The 19,166-nt window shown below is 40.2% G+C and overlaps 1 protein-coding gene across 1 annotated transcript; it reads right to left on the reverse strand.

The window, feature by feature from the left end:
* Window positions 1–366: 366 nt before the first annotated feature.
* LOC141790177 (NACHT, LRR and PYD domains-containing protein 3-like) lies at window positions 367–11,606 on the reverse strand. Its single transcript, XM_074669859.1, is given in 13 exon segments — window positions 367–1,018; window positions 1,143–1,189; window positions 1,740–1,913; window positions 2,011–2,184; window positions 2,448–2,621; window positions 2,761–2,834; window positions 2,836–4,571; window positions 4,835–5,042; window positions 5,454–5,526; window positions 5,805–5,924; window positions 6,055–6,177; window positions 6,361–6,466; window positions 11,571–11,606. Coding segments are annotated over 12 exon segments (3,534 nt in total). The 5' UTR covers window positions 6,453–6,466; window positions 11,571–11,606; the 3' UTR covers window positions 367–479.
* Between the last annotated feature and the right edge of the window lie 7,560 nt (window positions 11,607–19,166).

Genomic DNA, 19,166 nt, shown 5'->3' on the forward strand with positions numbered 1-19,166 from the left:
TTCTGACTGTTCTGATCCAAGCTTTTTGGCAGGAGTGATAATTTAAGTAAACAGTTTGTCTAATATATGAGTCAAAGCTAAAATACATCAAAGAGAAAAGTCTGAATGATTTTTTCAGCATAGAGATGTAAATGAGTAAAGTTGAGTGATCCAGTTTTCCTCTGAGTCCTGCTCTTTGATAACATTCAGACTGATGTGACAGGATAGAAAGAGTCAAAGGATCAGCTGAAGTTTGTGTGTTAGTGCAGAGGCTAAACTCTTCTTCAGCAGCTGTTTGTGTTTGTGTAGAGAGGAGGAGAATCTCCCTCCTACACACAACACACACTCACTGAGGAACACACACTCACTCACTGAGGAACACACACTCACTGAGGATCACACACTCACTGAGGAACACACACTCACTGAGGAACACACACACTCACTGAGGAACACACACACTCACTGAGGAACACACACACTCACTGAGGAACACACACTCACTGAGGAACACACACACTCACTGAGGAACCAAGAGACCAGAACCCAAACCCAGGATAGAGAGGTTGAGTGAAGGTGGAGCTGAAGGTGTGGAGGTGGATCAGTGAGTCAGAGGAGACTCTGTAGAAGGACAGAGTGCCAGCAGGACAGTCCACATACACTGCTACTCTGTCAGAGTCAGAGGACGGAGACAGAGGGAGGTCTGTTCTTCTGTGACCGTGCCAGACAGAGTAAAATTCGTCAGAGCAAAACAGATTCCAGGACTTATCGTTCCATCCAAATAGACAATCAGAACTGTTTACTTTCTTTCTGATTCCTCTGTAACTCACTGATATATCAACCTTTCCTTTCCACTCCACCTCCCAGTAACAGCGCCCAGTCAGACCATCTCTACACAGCAGCTGAGGCCAGTGGTCAAATCTGTCTGGATGATCAGGATATGACTGATCCTCTTCCACACGTGTCACCTTCCTGTTGTTGTCAGACAGTCTGAGCTCTCTGTGAGCTGTGTTTGAGTCCAGAGTGAGTTCACAGAAATCTGATGGAGAGAAAAAGACACAACACAGCAGCAGTTTATCATCAGACACACCTGAAGGCTTCATTCTTTGTTAGCTGACAGTCTGCTGTTTGCTCATCAGGAGTCAAAGTGATTCCACACTTACACTTCTTCAGACCAGGTTTTAACCTCTGCTGTCCACCATGGTCCACCCTGGAGGAAGAAACACAGTCAGAGTGATTTTCTGTCCAACATGAGTCCTAACTGCTGCTCAACATGAAGCAGTGATCCTCAGTTTGTCCCTGTGACAGAGAAACAGGCTGAAACTCATCTGAGCCAACTGTCTCCATCACTCTGTCACTTTTTCTGACAGTGTGGAGATCCTGGAGGAAAAGAAGAAGAAAAAGAAGAAGAAAAAGAAGAAGAAAAAGAGTCAAAAAGCAAAGGCTGCCTGTTGCTCTTTGGATCCAGAAAGTCCACGTTCTGCTTCTCATGTCCTCTTTGAAATGAGGAAGGCCAAATCCTGCTCTACCTCTGACCTGTCTCTTTAAAGTAGTCGCTCTTTTTAGGAGTGAGGAGGACAAATTCACCTCTATAATATTTGATCCTGTTCATTTTGATCATCATTTGATGTTTCTATGAAACAGAGTTTTTCTATTTGATGCTCTTCTGCTGCTCTGTGTGTTTCCTGGTTCAGCTCCAATCACTGCTCTGAAAAGAATCAAACAGATTCAGTCTTTGAGCTCTTGTTGTCTGCTTTTACCTCAGTGTGTCCAGTCTGCAGAGTGGATCCTCAAGTCCAGCAGAAAGCTGCTCCACTCCTGAGTCTCCTGGATGATTGTAGCTCAGGTCCAGCTCTCTCAGGTGTGAGGGGTTGGAGCTCAGAGCTGAGGCCAGAGAAGCACAGCCTCTCTCTGTGATCAGACATCCTGACAGTCTGAGGTTAGAAAAAGAATCAGGCAATAAGAAAAAGTCCACTGATTATCACCATTTCTTTATCTCTGACCTCAAGCAGGATGAGCCAAAGACCTGACCTGAGAGTTTCCAGTTTGCAGTGTGGACTCTTCAGTCCAGCACACAGAGTCTGGACTCCTGAATCCTGCAGGTTGTTGTGACTTAGGTCCAGGTCTCTGAGCCTGGAGGACTGTGAGCTGAGGACTGAGGACAGAGCTTCACAGCTTCTCTCTGACAGGTTACATCCATTAAACCTTTGAAGACATGAACATTTTCTGAATTTATTAAATTACAAAGGATTGAAAGCCATGTATATTTATCTTTCTTTATAATCATTATAACTTCTTTTTAAGTCTTGCCTGATTTTTTTTCAGACTTTAGTAAAGATTGACTGAATGTGTTGACTTTCCAGACCTTTCGTCATTAACATTTTGAGCAACTTCAGTCATGTGAGGCTTTATGAATCACTGGGTTATTTTCTCTGACAGTAAAATTCTATGTTAAGTTTCACCCTGACCTGAGAGTTTCCAGTTTGCAGTGTGGACTCTTCAGTCCAGCACACAGAGTCTGGACTCCTGAATCCTGCAGGTCATTGTTACTCAGGTCCAGGTCCCTGAGTCTGGAGGACTGTGAGCTGAGGACTGAGGACAGAGCTTCACAGCTTCTCTCTGACAGGTTACATCCACTCAGCCTGAAGGAGATCATGGAAAGAGAACAAACAGATGTTTTCAGTGTCATGAACAGAATTCATTCTGTTTCTAATGTCTCACTCATTCACGCATTCACTCATTCACTCATTCACTCATTCACTCATTCACTCATTCACTCACACAGCTTTGTTTGCAGCTCTGATCACTGGCAGCAGCCTCAGAAGAGCCTCCTCTGAAGCAGAGTATTTCTTAGTAGTAGTCAAACAGGTCCAGATCTTTGTCTGAGGACAGTAAGATGAAGCCCAGAGCTGACCACTGAGCAGGAGACAGTCGATCTGTGGACAGACATCCTGATCTCAGGGTCTGTTGGATCTGCTCCTCTAGAGAACGATCATTCAGTTCATTCAGACAGTGGAACAGGTTGATGCTTTTCTCTGCAGACACATCCTCACTGAGCTTCTTCTTGATGTACTCGACTGTATTCAAATTGGTCCAATAGTCACTTCCTGTCTGTGTCAGCAGACCTCTCAGGAGACTCTGATTGGTCTGCAGAGAGAGACCCAGGAGGAAGCGCAGGAACAAGTCCAGGTGTCCGTTTGGACTCTGTAAGGCCTTGTCCACAGCACTCTGATGGAGACGTTTCAGTTCAGGTTTGACTCTAAAGGTTTTAGAGATCAGGGATGTTGTTGTTTGTTGTTGTTCCATCAGGTTGAGTCCAGACTTGGTGAAGGTCAGATGGACGTGAAGAGCAGCCAGAAACTCCTGAACGCTCAGATGGATGAAGCAGAACACCTTGTCCTGGTACAGTCCTCTCTCCTCTCTAAAGATCTGTGTGAACACTCCTGAGTACCAAGAGGCGTCTCTGATGTTGATGCCACACTCTGTCAGGTCTGATTCATAGAAGATCAGGTTTCCTTTCTGCAGCTGCTCAAAAGCCAGTTTTCCCAGAGACTCAATCATCTTCCTGCTCTCTGGACCCCACACAGGATCAGTCTCAGCTCCTCCATCATACTTGATGCTCTTCACTTTGGACTGAACCAGCAGGAAGTGGATGTACATCTGAGTCAGGGTCCTGGGCAGCTGTCCCCCCTCTCTGGTCTTCAGCACATCCTCCAGAACTGTAGCAGTGATCCAGCAGAAGACCGGGATGTGGCACATGATGTGGAGGCTTCTGGAGGTCTTGATGTGGGAGATGATGGTGCTGGCCTGATCCTCATCTCTGGATCTCTTCCTGAAGTACTCCTCCTTCTGAGGGTCACTGAACCCTCTGACCTCTGTCACCATGTCAACACACTCAGGAGGGATCTGATTGGCTGCTGCAGGTCGTGTGGTTATCCAGAGGCGAGCAGAGGGAAGCAGGTTCCCCCTGATGAGGTTTGTCAGCAGCACATCCACTGAGGTGGACTCTGTACCATCAGTCAGGACCTGGTTGTTGTGGAAGTCCAGAGGAAGTCGACACTCATCCAGACCGTCAAAGATGAACAGGACCTGGAACTCTTCAAACCTGCAGAGTCCTGCTTCTTTGGTTTGAGGGAAGAAGTGATGAAGCAGTTCCACCAAGCTGAACTTTCTCTCTTTCAGCACATTCAGCTCTCTGAAAGGGAATGGAAATGTGAACTGGATGTCCTGGTTGCTTTTGTCTTCAGCCCAGTCCAGAGTGAACTTCTGTGTTAAGACTGTTTTCCCGATGCCAGCCACTCCCTTTGTCAGCACTCTTCTGATTGGTTCCTGTCTTCCAGGTGGGCCTTTAAAGATGTCTTCTTGTCTGATGCTAGTTTCTGCTCTGTCTGGTGTCCTGGATGCTGCTTCAATCTGTCTGACCTCATGTTCCTCATTGACCTCTCCAGTCCCTCCCTCTGTGATGTAGAGCTCTGTGTAGATCTGGTTCAGAAGGGTTGGGTTTCCTGCTTTAGCGATCCCCTCAAACACACACTGGAACTTCTCCTTCAGCTCAGACTTCACTTTACGTCTGCACTCTGCAGCAGCAGCTCCTGAATGAAGAAAACAGAAATGTAATGAATGATGTGAAGCTACATTCAGTCTGATGAGTTTCAACTTTCAGACATCAGGATGGATTTGATTTGGCTCCTCTCTGAAATCTCTTCAGCTCATCAGTTGTGAACAGTTTGTCTCAGCTCATAGATGTGATCCAAATGTGAGCGTCATGTTAAGAGCAGAGTTTGAAATGTAAACCTCTCCCATGTTGTCTCCATTTCCTCTTTCCATCATGTTAAATGTGTTCAAATCCTCTTACTGCTCTGCAGACAGTCAGCCAGCTCCTCCTGCTTCATTCTCCTCAGGAGGTGCAGAGTGATCTTCAGGAAGGCCTCTCTGCTCCTCCTCTGCTCTTCATCCTCATCCTTCCTCTGACTCTCAAAGCAGTCTGGGTAATCTGGACTCAGAGCTCTCTGGATCTCCTTCAGCTGGCTCTTTACGAAGCTGATGATGTTCTCCTGGAGCAGCTGGAACAGAAGAAAATGTCAGGTTGAACTTGTAGAAGGTCAGATCAGATCATGTGTGACAGACAGAAAGCCTGCTGGTCTGCAGAGTCCAGCATGGAGACTGGATCACAAAGCTGCTCCACCTCTTAGTCTGTGGATGCTCCTGTCTTCTACAAATCAAGTTTCTATGAAATAAACTCTGCTGACAAAGTCTGAGTGTGTGTGAGAGCAGCATCCAGCATGACCTCTGACCTGTGAGTGTGAGCAGCTCAGAAATGTGCGGCTTCATTCAATCAGTCAAACACTGAGTGTGAAGAGAATTCAGGCAGAGATGATGTTTGCAGTGTGATCAGGAAAGCATTCAGAAAGCTCCAAACACAATGAGTGTGTGCTCTGAGGCTCAGGAGGAGCTGTGTTTGGACATTTACACACCATCAATATGGAGTCCAGCTGTGTGTGATGCTGCTGGGCAGACTGACCAATGGGAGCCTCTGATCTCTGAACTCTGAGAAACAAACAGAAGATCATGGAGTGTTTCTAACAGAGTGACACACAGTGTTCATGTGATAGACTCTATCTGCTGGATCCTCCTACAAACACAGGACACACATGAAGAGACATGCTGAGTCCAGCTCTTTCTGCCTCCAGTCCTGTTTACTGCTGTTGGATCCTGATAGAAACACAAAGACTGAAACATGTTCACCTTCACAGAGAAAACACCAAGCACAGTTAGGATCAAATGTTTCACACACAACAACAGGAAGTTACCTTTGAAACACTCACCTTTCATCAAATCCAAGCTCTGATGATTTGAAATTATGACGTATACCCATAGAGTCATCACTCTTTAAGGAGACACAGCTGGGTCCAGGTCCAGGAGAGTCTGGTCTCTCATGTTTGACCCTGACAGAATCACAAACACTGATGAATAAACGCGAACAATGAACATTTTCCAGGTTTGGGTTTTGCTGAAATTTACCACAAACTTTTCTAAAGTCTGAATTCTGATAAAAACGCTGAGATGAATTCTTACTTTAGACGATCAGACTGACGCACAGATTTGAAGTCATGACGTATATCCATAGACCTGTCACTCTTTAAAGAGACACAGCTGGGAGCAGGTCCAGTACAGTCTGGTCCATTCTGACGCTTTTTGCTTCAAAACACACACACACACGCACGCACGCACGCACGCACGCACGCACGCACGCACGCACGCACGCACGCACACACACACACACACACACACACACACACACACACACACACACAGCTGTAAGTGTGAATAATGATGGTGCAGTGATGTCAGTCCATGGACAGTTAGAGATCCTGGTCTCACCTCTGAGCTCTGGTCTGGCTCTCATGGTCCCCACACAGAGGGAGGGTTTTAGAGGGAGGGGCTCCCTCCTCTCTGTCCTCACTCTGATCCATAGCAGAGCCCCCACCTTCACACAAACACAACAACATGTTCATTCATTACAACAAGCTTCACAGCACACACAGCAGTTCTCCCTCCTCTCAGTCTTGTTGGAAGACGTTTGACCTCTGACCTCTTCATCCACGCTCTTCCCTTCACAGTCTCAACAGTTAATGAATAAAAGTGTCTGAGCCAAGTTCAGACCTGTTCAGCTTCAGATGTCATATGAGATCCTAAAGAAAGGTCTGTGATCACCAGAGAGCTGAAAACTGAGTTTCTTTCTTTTTAGTGTTTTAACTCTTTCAAACCCTGTGATTCAGCTCCTGTCACACCGACAGAGATCCTCTGCAACAACTTCCTTTGTTTCTTACTTTCTATTGAAGTTATAGCAGCCAAGACAAGATAGACACATCCACAAACCAGACACATTATGTAAACTAGAAAAGCACTCAGAGAGCGCAGAGCTCCACCAAGCATATTGTGATTGTCACCAACACTTTATTCCTACTTTAATGTTATACTCCCTTTCAGCAGACTGTCTGCTACAAATTTGGTGTTAGTTGCAGGTTTGTACAATAATTTGTTTCCTGACGGTGTTGAAAATTATGATGACCCAGTTAGAGCTGGGGGATATATGGAATATACTCGATATATCGCAGGTTTTTTGCAAGTGCGATGTATAAAATGACAATATCATAACCATCGAGTACAAACAGTCATGTAAATGTTTTCAGACGTCAGAACATAAATCTCTTTAGTGATTCGCTTGTTTCGCTCTCTGCTGTTCAACCGGTGCTCCTCTCACAGCGAGCACCACACTCCCACACCCACCCACAAAAAATTGGCCTGCACATGCATATTTTAGTATTAGGAGAGGAGAGCAAAAAGTCACTTGCGCGTCTCCTCTGTCACAGGCTGTGGGTTCCTGCGGCTTGTTTTCTAGAGTGTTGTTGCTTATTTGGGTTTGCTAAGCTGCCGTATGATCCCTGCCTGATTTTCTCCCTGCCTGATTGTCTCCCAGCTCTCCACAACGAGAAACAAACGCGACATGTTTCATGTGACAAGTTTTACTTTCCCTTTTCTATGAACTCTGCACCCCCTACTGCAAGCTGCCATTTTATCAGAAATCACACAAGATTTTGTGGCAACACCACAAGTTTATACAAACATCGAATAACAAACAGAAGTCTGAGCTGCAAAGTAAACAGAGGGAGGAGATGAATACAATACAATTCAACCAGACCCCAGGCTAACAGGCAGAAGTCACAAGAGTCCTTTCACCATGACCAACATTATCCAGGTAGCTGCTTTATGGAAATGAAACTAATATTCAATTGTTTCCAACTTGTAGTGTAATACAATATAATATCATATAATATAAAATAATATAATATAATATAATATAATATAAAATAATATAATATAATATAATATAATATAATATAAAATAATATAATATAATATAATAATATAATATAATGTAACATCATATGATATAATATAATATAATATAATATAATATAAAATAATATAATATAATATAATATAATATAATATAATATAAAATAATATAATATAATATAATAATATAATATAATGTAACATCATATGATATAATATAATATAATATAATATAATATAATATAATATAATATAATATAATATAATATAATATAATATAATATAATATAATATAGTATAATATAATATAATATAATATAATATAATATAATAATATAATATAATGTAACATCATATGATATAATATAATATAATATAATATAATAATATAATATAATGTAACATCATATGATATAATATAATATAATATAATATAATATAATATAATATAATATAATATAATATAGTATAATATAACACAATATAATATAACATAATATGATATAATCAGCCAGTTGAATAAATCTGAATGAATTATTTACTGGAACCAAAAATTTGTAACTTCATAAAGTTTGGTTTAAATAAAAGGTTTGCTGAACTTTACCTGATTGCGATATTCCCTTTTTGCATTCAAATTTAAAAAATCCAACTGAAAGGTCTGCTTGAATCATTAAACTGATATCATTTTATGCATCAAACAGTTGGATTTAACATTAATATAGTGATTTAGAGGAGGAATCAGAATATCAAGATATGTATCGTGTATCGTGATATGGCCTAAAAATATCAAGATATTGGTTCTTGGCCACATTGTGCAGCGCCTAGACCCAGTACATATTTCATATTCCAGATCTTAGTATCCAGAATATTGCCAGGATGTAGATTGTACTTTTAGATCTGTCAGAAACTATAATAACCTTGTCTTGTATTGTTTTGCAAAGCAATCTGGGCATTTATCGTGGAGTTATATACACATATGGTGAAAACGGCTCTATCTCACAACGATAAAGAATCCTTTGAAAAAATCCTGGATCCAGATGGTGATCTGGATCAGCTCCAAAATTTAATCACTTCTTCTTTATCTCATTTTGAAGATTTCCTGAAAATTTCATCAAGATTCATTCATTCATTACTTTTTGAGTTATGTTGCTCACAGACAAACAAACAGACAGACAGACAAACTCTCCCAAAAACATAACCTCCTTGGCGGAGGTAATGAATGAGAAATTATAATCACATATTTCATATCATTTTTATTCTATAAATTACTGCATATTTATTGTTTGTTTATATTTCATACAACCAACTTTCTCTGACTAACAGGTGGCGATACACCTTCCTTTTCAGTGCCAAAGTTATTGATCTACATAAGCAGCACATGGCTAATTGAATATTATGAGATAAACAGGAAGTAGGGGCTGGTTAGCATGCTCAGGGCAATCCAGGCTCACAGCAGTGAAGAACTTTAGCTGATCTTTCCATGGCAAGACTAAAGCATGTTGGCTGGATGTTAAAGTTTAAGGTGAACAGCTGTTGCACCAGAGAAACAGTGATACAGCCCGAGCTAAAGGCTAATTAGCCCTTAGCTCAGCTTTCTTCTGCTCTTCTGTCCACAGATCTCTGTGTTTTATCTCTTCTCAGTATTAAACTTCGTCAGCCAGTGTGGTGTTGTCATAGAGACCTACATGTGCCATAGATCAATCCAGTCCTGGTCGACCCAAACTGGAAGCTAAGAAGAAGTGATTTAAAATAACCTGTAACCAGCAATATTGGCACAGATAACCTCATTTTAAAGCATGGATTACATTCAGGCATAAATCTAGAGGGAGACTTTTTCAAGATCACTTTCAAAGTCCTCACAGCCCCTTTAAGTGACTTATTTTTAGATTTCACCTGTGAGACGCCTGAATCTCCCTTGAGGGATCAATAAAGTCATTCAATTCTGTTCTATTCAAACTGCAGAGTCCTTTGTTGAGGTTTTGTGTGGAGGCATGTGGCTGTGAGCTGCTAATGATAGCTAATAAGCTATGGGCTGAACAATTAAACAAATTCAAGCCAACATCACACTGTAATGGAGTGCAACTTTCAAATAGCATTTCAAATAGGCTGCAATTAAAACAAAAAAGGTTTTAAAGTGCAGGTAAAAAGCGCAATCCACACGTTTACTTATTTCAGTGGTTGAGCCAAAATGCTTTTTATTTACATTTCTGCACTTTAGTTTGTGTTTTGTTACTGATGACAGATCAGTAAGATTTTTATACATTTCATATGTATGTTCACAAAGTGTTTTTTTTATTATTTTATAAAAAATTGCATTCCACATGTTGACATATTTCAGTGGTTGAGCCAGAGATTTGAGCTGATTTACATTTTTACACTTTATTTAGTGTGAGATTCATAGAAGAGAGGATTCATATTTATTTTTCAGATTATTGTTCATACCAGGCCTGTTGCTCTGCAGTGCTTTGCTCCTTTCTCTGATTTTATCCAAGAAAATTAAGGATAACATTATTACACATCTACAAGACCTGAAGTTAAATCAATCAGTCAATGTTCTGCTGTGATTGTAATAGTTAAGTTACATTATTTGTATCAATTCAAGCATCAATTCATCTTATTTCATCATAACATGTAGGCCTGGCCTACAGGAAAGACTTTTTTATAATGTTGACAGTATCCTTTGTTGCTATCAGATTATTTTCTAAAAATCGTTCAGCCTTTCTAATAAGCTATGGGCTAACCTGGAGTTTACTGGAGCTGCCGGTCGTTTAATGAGTGAAATTCAACAAAAAGCATAAAAGAAGCAGCTAGCCATACACTATGATCTTTTCTATCCAACTCACCGTTTTTTTTTATTGTCAGCTGGAGTTTTGTACTAAACTATGTGGCTCCAGTCTTGCCCTTGTAAGATATGACACTGGATCAGTGTTTGTTTATATAGATATGTGACATTAAATCCTTAATCTGTGAAATATAACTTAATGTAACTTAACTTCTGTAACGGTTTTATTACAAACGTCTCAGCTGCTGTCACAGTGAGCAGGTGGTCGTAGACATCGCTGTTCCATGGCAGCCGCTGAAATGGTGACGAACACGAGTCAGCTCTAGGATTGGTCTATAGGGCGCTCGTCAGTCACGTCAGCCGAGCTGCGCCTCTCACTATACAAATTTTGGATCTTCATGTTTTCTGAACAGCAGAGTTAGAACTACTCCACATTGTGTGTTGAGGGTGATGAAGTGATTCAGATTCAAGTTTTTTTTTTTGAACCAGCCTGTAAATTTCTTTATTTTTTTTTTATATAATCTTGCTTAGATCCGCTTCTTGTCTCGGTGCGTATATGTGGTTTCCGGTCTTGTGCATGTGGATGTGCTTCTTCTTTGAAAGCATCAGATTGACTTACTGCGTCACATGGCTAACCCTAAATCTACAGTTTACACATACCACAAACTTTAGTTATAGTATTTACCTTTAGGGCAAAACATTGAACCAGAAACACAACTTTTATTACCAAATGAAATTAACTGGAGCCAAAACAAAAACAGAATCTTATTTTGTTATCAAATAAAAGACGTTATGAACCTCACCAGCAAAAACACAAAGTGAAAGTCAAGTTTCTGTGTGTGTCAGATCTCCAGTCGTACTCTTTAACCTACTTTTAACATCCATAAAGCTTCTTTAAAGTTCACACGACATTTCCATGGATTCCCACTCGTTTTCAAAGCGTACAAACCTGAATAAAGAGGAGGAGAGAGGTGGCGGGTCTTCTTTTCACTGCAGCTTCACTCTGTGTAGAAGGAGGAAGCAGCGACGGTCCGTTATCAGAGAGTCCCTGCACAGCGCCACACTGCCACCTACTGGAGAGAAGCACACACTAAATCATACTCAAACCCCTCAGTCACACGCAGAGCTTCAACCTGACGTTCTGGCTCATAATCAGCTGATTTCAGCTACATGGAGACAGTTTCTGTGAGGACACTTTGTGATTCCATTCTTAGCATGAATTACAAATCATAACCCAGCAAATGATCCATTTCTGAACTCCTAAAGGTTTCTTCTTTCTTTAAATGAAGAAATAAATGGTGTCTGACTTTCCCTTTAATGAAATTGACACAAAATTATTATTTTGTGATGTTTTTGGTGATTTAGGAGAGCAAGTGAGATATAACGTGACACATCTTATTACTGTGGACCTTCGCCTTAATTCTCTGTATTGCCTGTAACTGAAAAATCAGATGTTAAAAAAATCTGGAAAATCTTGACACAGGCTGAAATCCAATTCACCACTGCATTTGGAAGAAAAAAAATCTTAAATAGCTGTCAATTGCTGCGACCACTATGTAGCAAACGGTTAACAGAGAAAGTAAATGAAGAGTAAATCAATAATAATCTGACATCAAAAATGAAACATGAAATGTTTAATAAAACACATTTAACTTCAGTGTTTTGTGATTCAGCTGCATCACAGGTACCAATCTGTGTGAGATGTTCATGGTTTACTCCTGTGCACGCTTTTGTAAATACTTCACACATTTGCAAATTTGTTAAGACATTTGTGGATTGACTCACACATTTGTGGATCAGCTCATGTATTTGTGGATACATTTACACACACACAAATTTGCATTTATACATTTTGGAACTGATCTGACTCCATAGTAGTCTGTGTTGAGTTGGAGAAAGCCTAAGCAAAGCTGGTAAATGTCTCGAGGCTTCATTACAGCAGTATGCTAAACACATAACAACAATCATACAGCAATGATGACAATACTTAGATATTAAAAACTATTTCATTTATTGTTTTTTGTGCACATTCACAAAGGATACGTTGATGTGTGATCCAGTTTGCCACAGTGGGCCAGTTGCACAGAGTGTGGGTGGGCTTTTTTCTGACAGTTTGGGATTGGATGGACGCCAGGGTTGATCTGGTCTCCCTCATCTTTTTTTTAAATGATGCATTTAACGATGAGCCCTCCTTCAATCTGATTTTTCTTTAGGGGAGGTGAGGTGAAGCTGGCCTCTGAACTGACAGAGAAGGCATGAGAGACACAGTGTAATACACAATGGCCTTGATCTGAGAAATGTTTGCATGTATAAAAACAAGTGAAAACTGTAGATCATATGACTAATGGACGTAGTCCTCCCCCCCTGATGTCACCCGTCTGCTTTTGAAATGGATTTTTGGAGCAAATCGGCTATAGCCATGTTGGAAGTGATGAGGGCTTTGATTCCTGCTTTGAATGCTTTTTGTTTGTTTTTTTGCTTGGTGTGTTTGTGACTTCTGGTACTTCCTCAGCCATTCAACCATCACTTCAGCATTGTCTCATATTTTTAGACTGGAGGTTGCTGCTTGATGCAAACTTGATGCCGTGTGCAAAGCTGATTTACATGAAGGATTGCGTCTGTCAAATGAGTGAAATAGCACATGCAATCCATTTAGCTTGTTTGTGTTCATGAGTAGAATTCATGCAGATCATCTGAATGCACAAAATTCTGGCAGGAGGAGATGCAACTGTCATCATTTAGCACCCAGACTGCAGGCGTATCTGGTGTATTTGAGGCTTAAAGCAATACCAGGAGCAGCAGAGGGGAGTGAAGAAGGAAATGTGAGGTCAGCAAGGAACAGGAAGCAGGAGGAGGAGTTAAAAATGTCATGAATCATGTTTCCAAACTTATGTTTATGTTTTTAAATGTTTAATAATCACCTCCATGATAATGTCTGTGTATCTGTTCTCTAGTTTATAAAAAGTTTCACTCAGAGAGTTTGACAGAACAGACAGTAACAAGTAAAACATTGGAAATAAAGTAAAATGTGCTCAAGCTGATCAGATGATCCTTAATCTTAGTTTTAAAATAATCCACATGTAAACAATAATCTAGTCTTTGGAAACTCTGTAGCTCTTAATCAGAATCAGAATCGTCTCTATTCACCAATTATCTTCAAAACTATACCAGGAATCTGAAGAGGATATCAGGCTAAATATATCTGTAATGTTAAAATTGAATACGTTTCTAAAACTAAAATGCTCCAGGATGTGATTAATTATCAGTTCATACTGAAACAACATATTGGTTTTATCAAAGGAAACAACAAGATTAGACATATGTTAAATTATAAGGCCTGATGAGCTGATGTTAACAATGTTTGTTTACAGAGTAAAGTTATAACCCAGGTTCATTCCTTACTGCATCATCGTCTTCTTAAGATGCATTTTCTTCAATTATTCAATTACAGGTTGTTTTAAGAAGCACCTTTGTTACAAATGACAGACTGAATGAAGTGTTGTGTTCACAGTCTGTTTACAAAATACAAAAGACTCATTGAACACTTTGTGTTTTCTTTTTTCAAACAAAAAAATCACAGATGGACTTGTCTTTCCAGTAATTTTTCTTTACATGAAACCATCTAAAATTATCAGCACTCCGTACTCAAAGCACTTGTTGGTACTTTGTTCTGTTACAATGTTATGTTTTGATTCACTGACACAACAAGCACACACCACACGGTGGTGAAATGAATGTAAAGGGTCAAATAATAAAGAGATAAAAAAAATAATAAAGTAGAAAAAAAAAACAGAATATGAATAATAAAATGAATTTCATAGGGCTCTACCTCGGGGACTGTTTTGAGGTCCTCCAGGATCCAATCAGTGAGTGACGTCCCGTACAGAGCTGTGTCCATCAATGAAAAACCTTCTGCTAAGGCTGCTTTCATGGATCCTTTCTAAACGTTACTCCTATTTCCCTCCTCTACCCTCCATCCTCTGTGCTCAGAGCAGCTTTGAGAGATCTGGAAGGCCCCTGAAGGTAGATCCTAAACTCTGAACTGCAGTCTCCTCCGGCCTCAGCCAAACAGGAAGCACTTACTGACCCACCATACTAAGGCATACTAAAGGTCTAGAGGCTGCTCAGAGGACAGAGGATGGAGGATGGAGGAATGGGAGGATCGATGAGAGAGGATGGATGGAAGTCTTTTCACTGACAGACACACCCTCTTATGTGATGCCACACTCTGATTGGATGCTGCAGCGGCTCTGACTCTGCAGAAACTTTACATCACCAGAGTTTAATAACAGTGAAAAGACAGACCTGAAAACTGTCACTAGAGGGCGCCCTGACACAGATCATAAGCATGAGTCAGTCTGTGTGTGACAAGCTGAAGTAAAATAGTTTGATGAGAGAATACTGAAAAAAACTTACATAGAGTCAGTATAACAGAGTGTCACCCACAGGTCTAACATTACAACATTACATAGGACACATTACAGGAGGACACGTGTTTGAGTTTTTACAGGATCTGCTTTTATTTACATCTTTTTACATGAATTTTCTTCTGGATTCATAAAGTAGGTCGGATAACAGTGAAAGTCTCAATCAGCTCAAGTGGCTCAGAAATCTGTTTTTGTTACAGAGTGTGACATGTGAATTTTTATTTTTACATGATCTACAGAGTTCCTGAGTTTGCTTCTTGAGGTTAGCTCAAAGAGGAGTTATGATTGGACCCACACTGAACTTTGGTCCAATATTCAGACTGAACAAACATAAGGTTAAGATGCTCATCATGATAAATTATCCAACAAATCAGCACAAAGATAGCTTTAATCCAAGAGTCCAGATAGAGTCCAGCTGAGGATCATCATCATCCATTCAGCTGTCAGAATGATGGGAAGCTGTACCAAGTTTGTGTCTCTCAAGTGTCCAAACAGTCTCAGAGTTTGGACATTAACTGTGACTCTGAATCATCGTTTATTGTGTAGTTTTAGTCCTTTTTCTGAATCTGCTGTAAATTAAGTGAATTGTTTGAGGATAAACGGGAACAATCCTTCACTTTTCATCCTCATTATCAGTTTGTCAAAACCATCACAGCCAATTAAACACAATTAAATGTTCTTATATGATCAAATACAAGTCAAACTATATACGTCTTAGTTATAAATAACATCTGGATTTACATGCTTAAAGATGCTGTAAGGAGGATCTGTTTCAATCATACATCGCCACCTTGTGGCCTGAGTCTCTCGCACACTAGCCACATATACATGGACCCAAATATTCCGCTTGCATTCAGTTTACTTGCTCAAACGGAAAGAATTTAAGTTTTGTTTACACCTCATTCCAAAAGAAAAGTGCCAATCTGAATGGACATTTAATCACATGCTCAAACACATGCTCAGATATGACGTAAGACGCATCTAGAGACGTTCCTCAATTTTAAAAATGGCGGCAAGTGTTGCTCAGCATGAGGGTGTGTAGAAAATGAAGGCATATCATTCTTTGGGTGAAGTATTCCTTTAATATGGCCCAAAAAACATTTTAAAAGATATTTGTATGTTTTATATAATTCTAATTTAGATACACATTTTAAAAGATTAAAGAAACAACTGATGTATTCATGTTTTGTTGAGACCAAAAAATTAGTGATTGTATTTGGTAAAGGTTTATATCTAAGTTTTGTTTTGTAGAGATCCATTTCTTGTTAGTTTATTTCTTGTTGTAAGACAAAGATTATTGGTGATTAATGTACTACAACAGGACTAAGTGAAGTAATTATTACTGAGGTTTACATGAATAAGGGAGTTAAATAACTGTTAACCATACTATCTAATGGGAGAGGGGTTGGATTAAATACCCCTAAAACTGAGCTTCATCCCACTCTTTTGAATAAGTCTAACAAACTGTTGTACCTTTGTTCAGACAGACGGGGGTCAGGTCTCCACCAACCTTACTCAAACAGGACCTGGTCAAGTCCTCGTCTTGAATTTCACAAAGGATGGCAAGTAGTGACTCTGAAACCTCCCCACTCAGTCTGTTAAAGAAAATGTGTCTTAGTCAAAGTATCATGGTACTGACAACGTAACATTTCTCAAACACCAGAAATTGGTTAGAAGGCTCAGAAAACTTTTACTTGATAGTGAGAGGGCCATCGTGAAGCAGGAGGGGGATCAGACTCTGAGCAGGGATCCTGGACTCGGTCAGGTCTAACTGTCTGACTGTCCAGGATCGCAGCAGGGATGCCAAACTGCTGACAACCCTCAGCACCACTCCCTCTGAAGGTGGGTGTTTCTGAGAGGAAAGAGAGAGCTCCTCGGTGACAGACAGAAGGTTCACTCTCCCTCTTCTTACCCATCCACACAGAACCAAGGCCATGTCAGTGGAAAGCCTGAGACACAGACACAGACACAGACACACAGACACACACACACAGACACACAGACACACAGACACACACACACACACACACACACACACACACACACACACACACACACACACACACACACACACACACACACACACACACACGCACACACACACACGCACGCACACACACACGCACACACACACACACACACACACACACACACACACACACACACACACACACAGGAAGCATCGGGACATGAACAATACAGACATCAAGCTGGAGAAGAAAAAAAGAACAAAAAGAGGAATTGTATGATACAGACCTCAGACTGCGTAGACTTGTTGTGTGTCTGAATAGGAGTGAGGCTCCTCGAACAGAAATCTTTGTGGGTGTGAGGATCAGATCCACTTCAGAACCACAAAGACCGAGAACTCGTCCAACAGACTTGCACGTTTTGCTGGGTAACTCTCCTGTTAATGTCAGGATGAACCCGAGCAGCTGCAGCAGAGAAACAAACTGCTCAGCCTCCTCTCTGGATCTCACTGACAGGGATGAACACACACGCTGGAAAAACTCTGGATCACAGCTAAGACAGAATAAAAGAAATGTAAACACAGATCAGTTACAAGAGGAAGCAAATGCTGTTAAGAACAAAAACACACAAACACATTCAGTGAGATGAAAACTGTGAACAATAAAAAAAAATCAAAGTCAAACATGTGAGACAAGAACCTATTGAATAAGATTAAAAATCCATCAAAAGTTCCTCTCTCTCCTCATAAGTTGTTTATTCTATTCTGAAAGCATCCTCACATTTCAGCAAACCTGGAGAATTTATCTGATTTACCTGAGCTGTGAGATATAAGGCAGACACTGCAGGAAAGTCCTCACTTCACTCTCTTCATATGACGAGATATGTGCCAGGAGCTGAAAGGTTTTTGCTCTGGATTTAAGTCTCCAGGATTCTGTGGGATTTTGATTCTTTCTCTCTTTTTTCCCTGGTAAATCAGTGTTTTTGTTGATCCATCAAGTATTTTTGGTTTGGGGCATTTTTTCCCTGTGGATTTATCTTTTGTTTCCTTGTGGATTCAATGATGTTTTGTGTTGTGTGAGTCAAGGACCAAAACCTGAGTCAAAGATAATTTGAAATAGCTCGAAAAAGGACACGTAGATTATTTTTGTCAGTCTGGGACTTTTATACAATTTTGGATTGAAAAAGGCAGAGATTGGGGAATTATTTTGGTTGAGATTTACTTTGGATTTGTCAGTACCCGTGGGGTGCTCAGGAGAATGATGAGTTAATGATTAAACAGGAAATATTTTGCTTTGAACACAGTCTCTGAGAGATCCACTGGTTTCATCTGTTAACTAACATTATTTTTTGATTATTGATATACTTCTTACTGCCAAGGTTTTCTACTTTTCCTCAAAGTTACCCCTTGAGTGTTCTTTTTAACACTGACTTAATAAAGATTGTGTTGTAAATATTAAAAAGCACTGTTCAAGCAGGTAAAATCTCAGCATAGTCTCATGGGGTTTACCTCATTTTTAACATGCTTCACATTGTAGAGTAAACATTAAGTGGCTGTTTGACTGTGCAGTGGTTTTATTCTAAAAATAATGTTGTTTTCACATACATAAATGACTTTCTCATCAATATCACATTCTGTTAAATAACTAAGCTCAGTTAAACTCACTCAGACTTCTACTCAGCCAACAGAAAGAAAAGGAAAACCACAAAGACTGGTAAAAGCTGTTTCATGGTGAGGCACACTTACAGATGCCTTAACTGCTCAGTATCTACATACAAAAACTTCTGTTTACAAAGAAACAGTGCAACACACAATATCTGCTGGGAAGTGAGCACATGACTGTGAGCAGTAATGTTTCAAATGTAAGGATGGATCAAGTTGTGTATGTAAATGATTGACTGAGACGTGAAACTGTCACACTCAGTAAGTTAACTGTCTGGAAATGCGATTACATGTGCGGTCTGATGATCAACTCCTGACACATTTTTAATTCTCTGCGCAGTAATGCTGCACCTTCATCCACAGGATTGTTGACAAAAGAACATGCCATGTCAGTGAGAATGCTCGGTAACACCTACTGTGCCTGATGATGAACTACTGACTGGGTTTTTTTTAGGATTTTTATTTTCCTTTTTTAATGACAGACAGCTAA

This window comes from Halichoeres trimaculatus, unplaced genomic scaffold, assembly GCF_033239565.1.
Source record: "Halichoeres trimaculatus isolate MK-OKI-2021-1 unplaced genomic scaffold, fHalTri1.1 fHalTri1_scaffold_5, whole genome shotgun sequence".
Classification (NCBI taxonomy): Eukaryota; Metazoa; Chordata; class Actinopteri; order Labriformes; family Labridae; genus Halichoeres; species Halichoeres trimaculatus.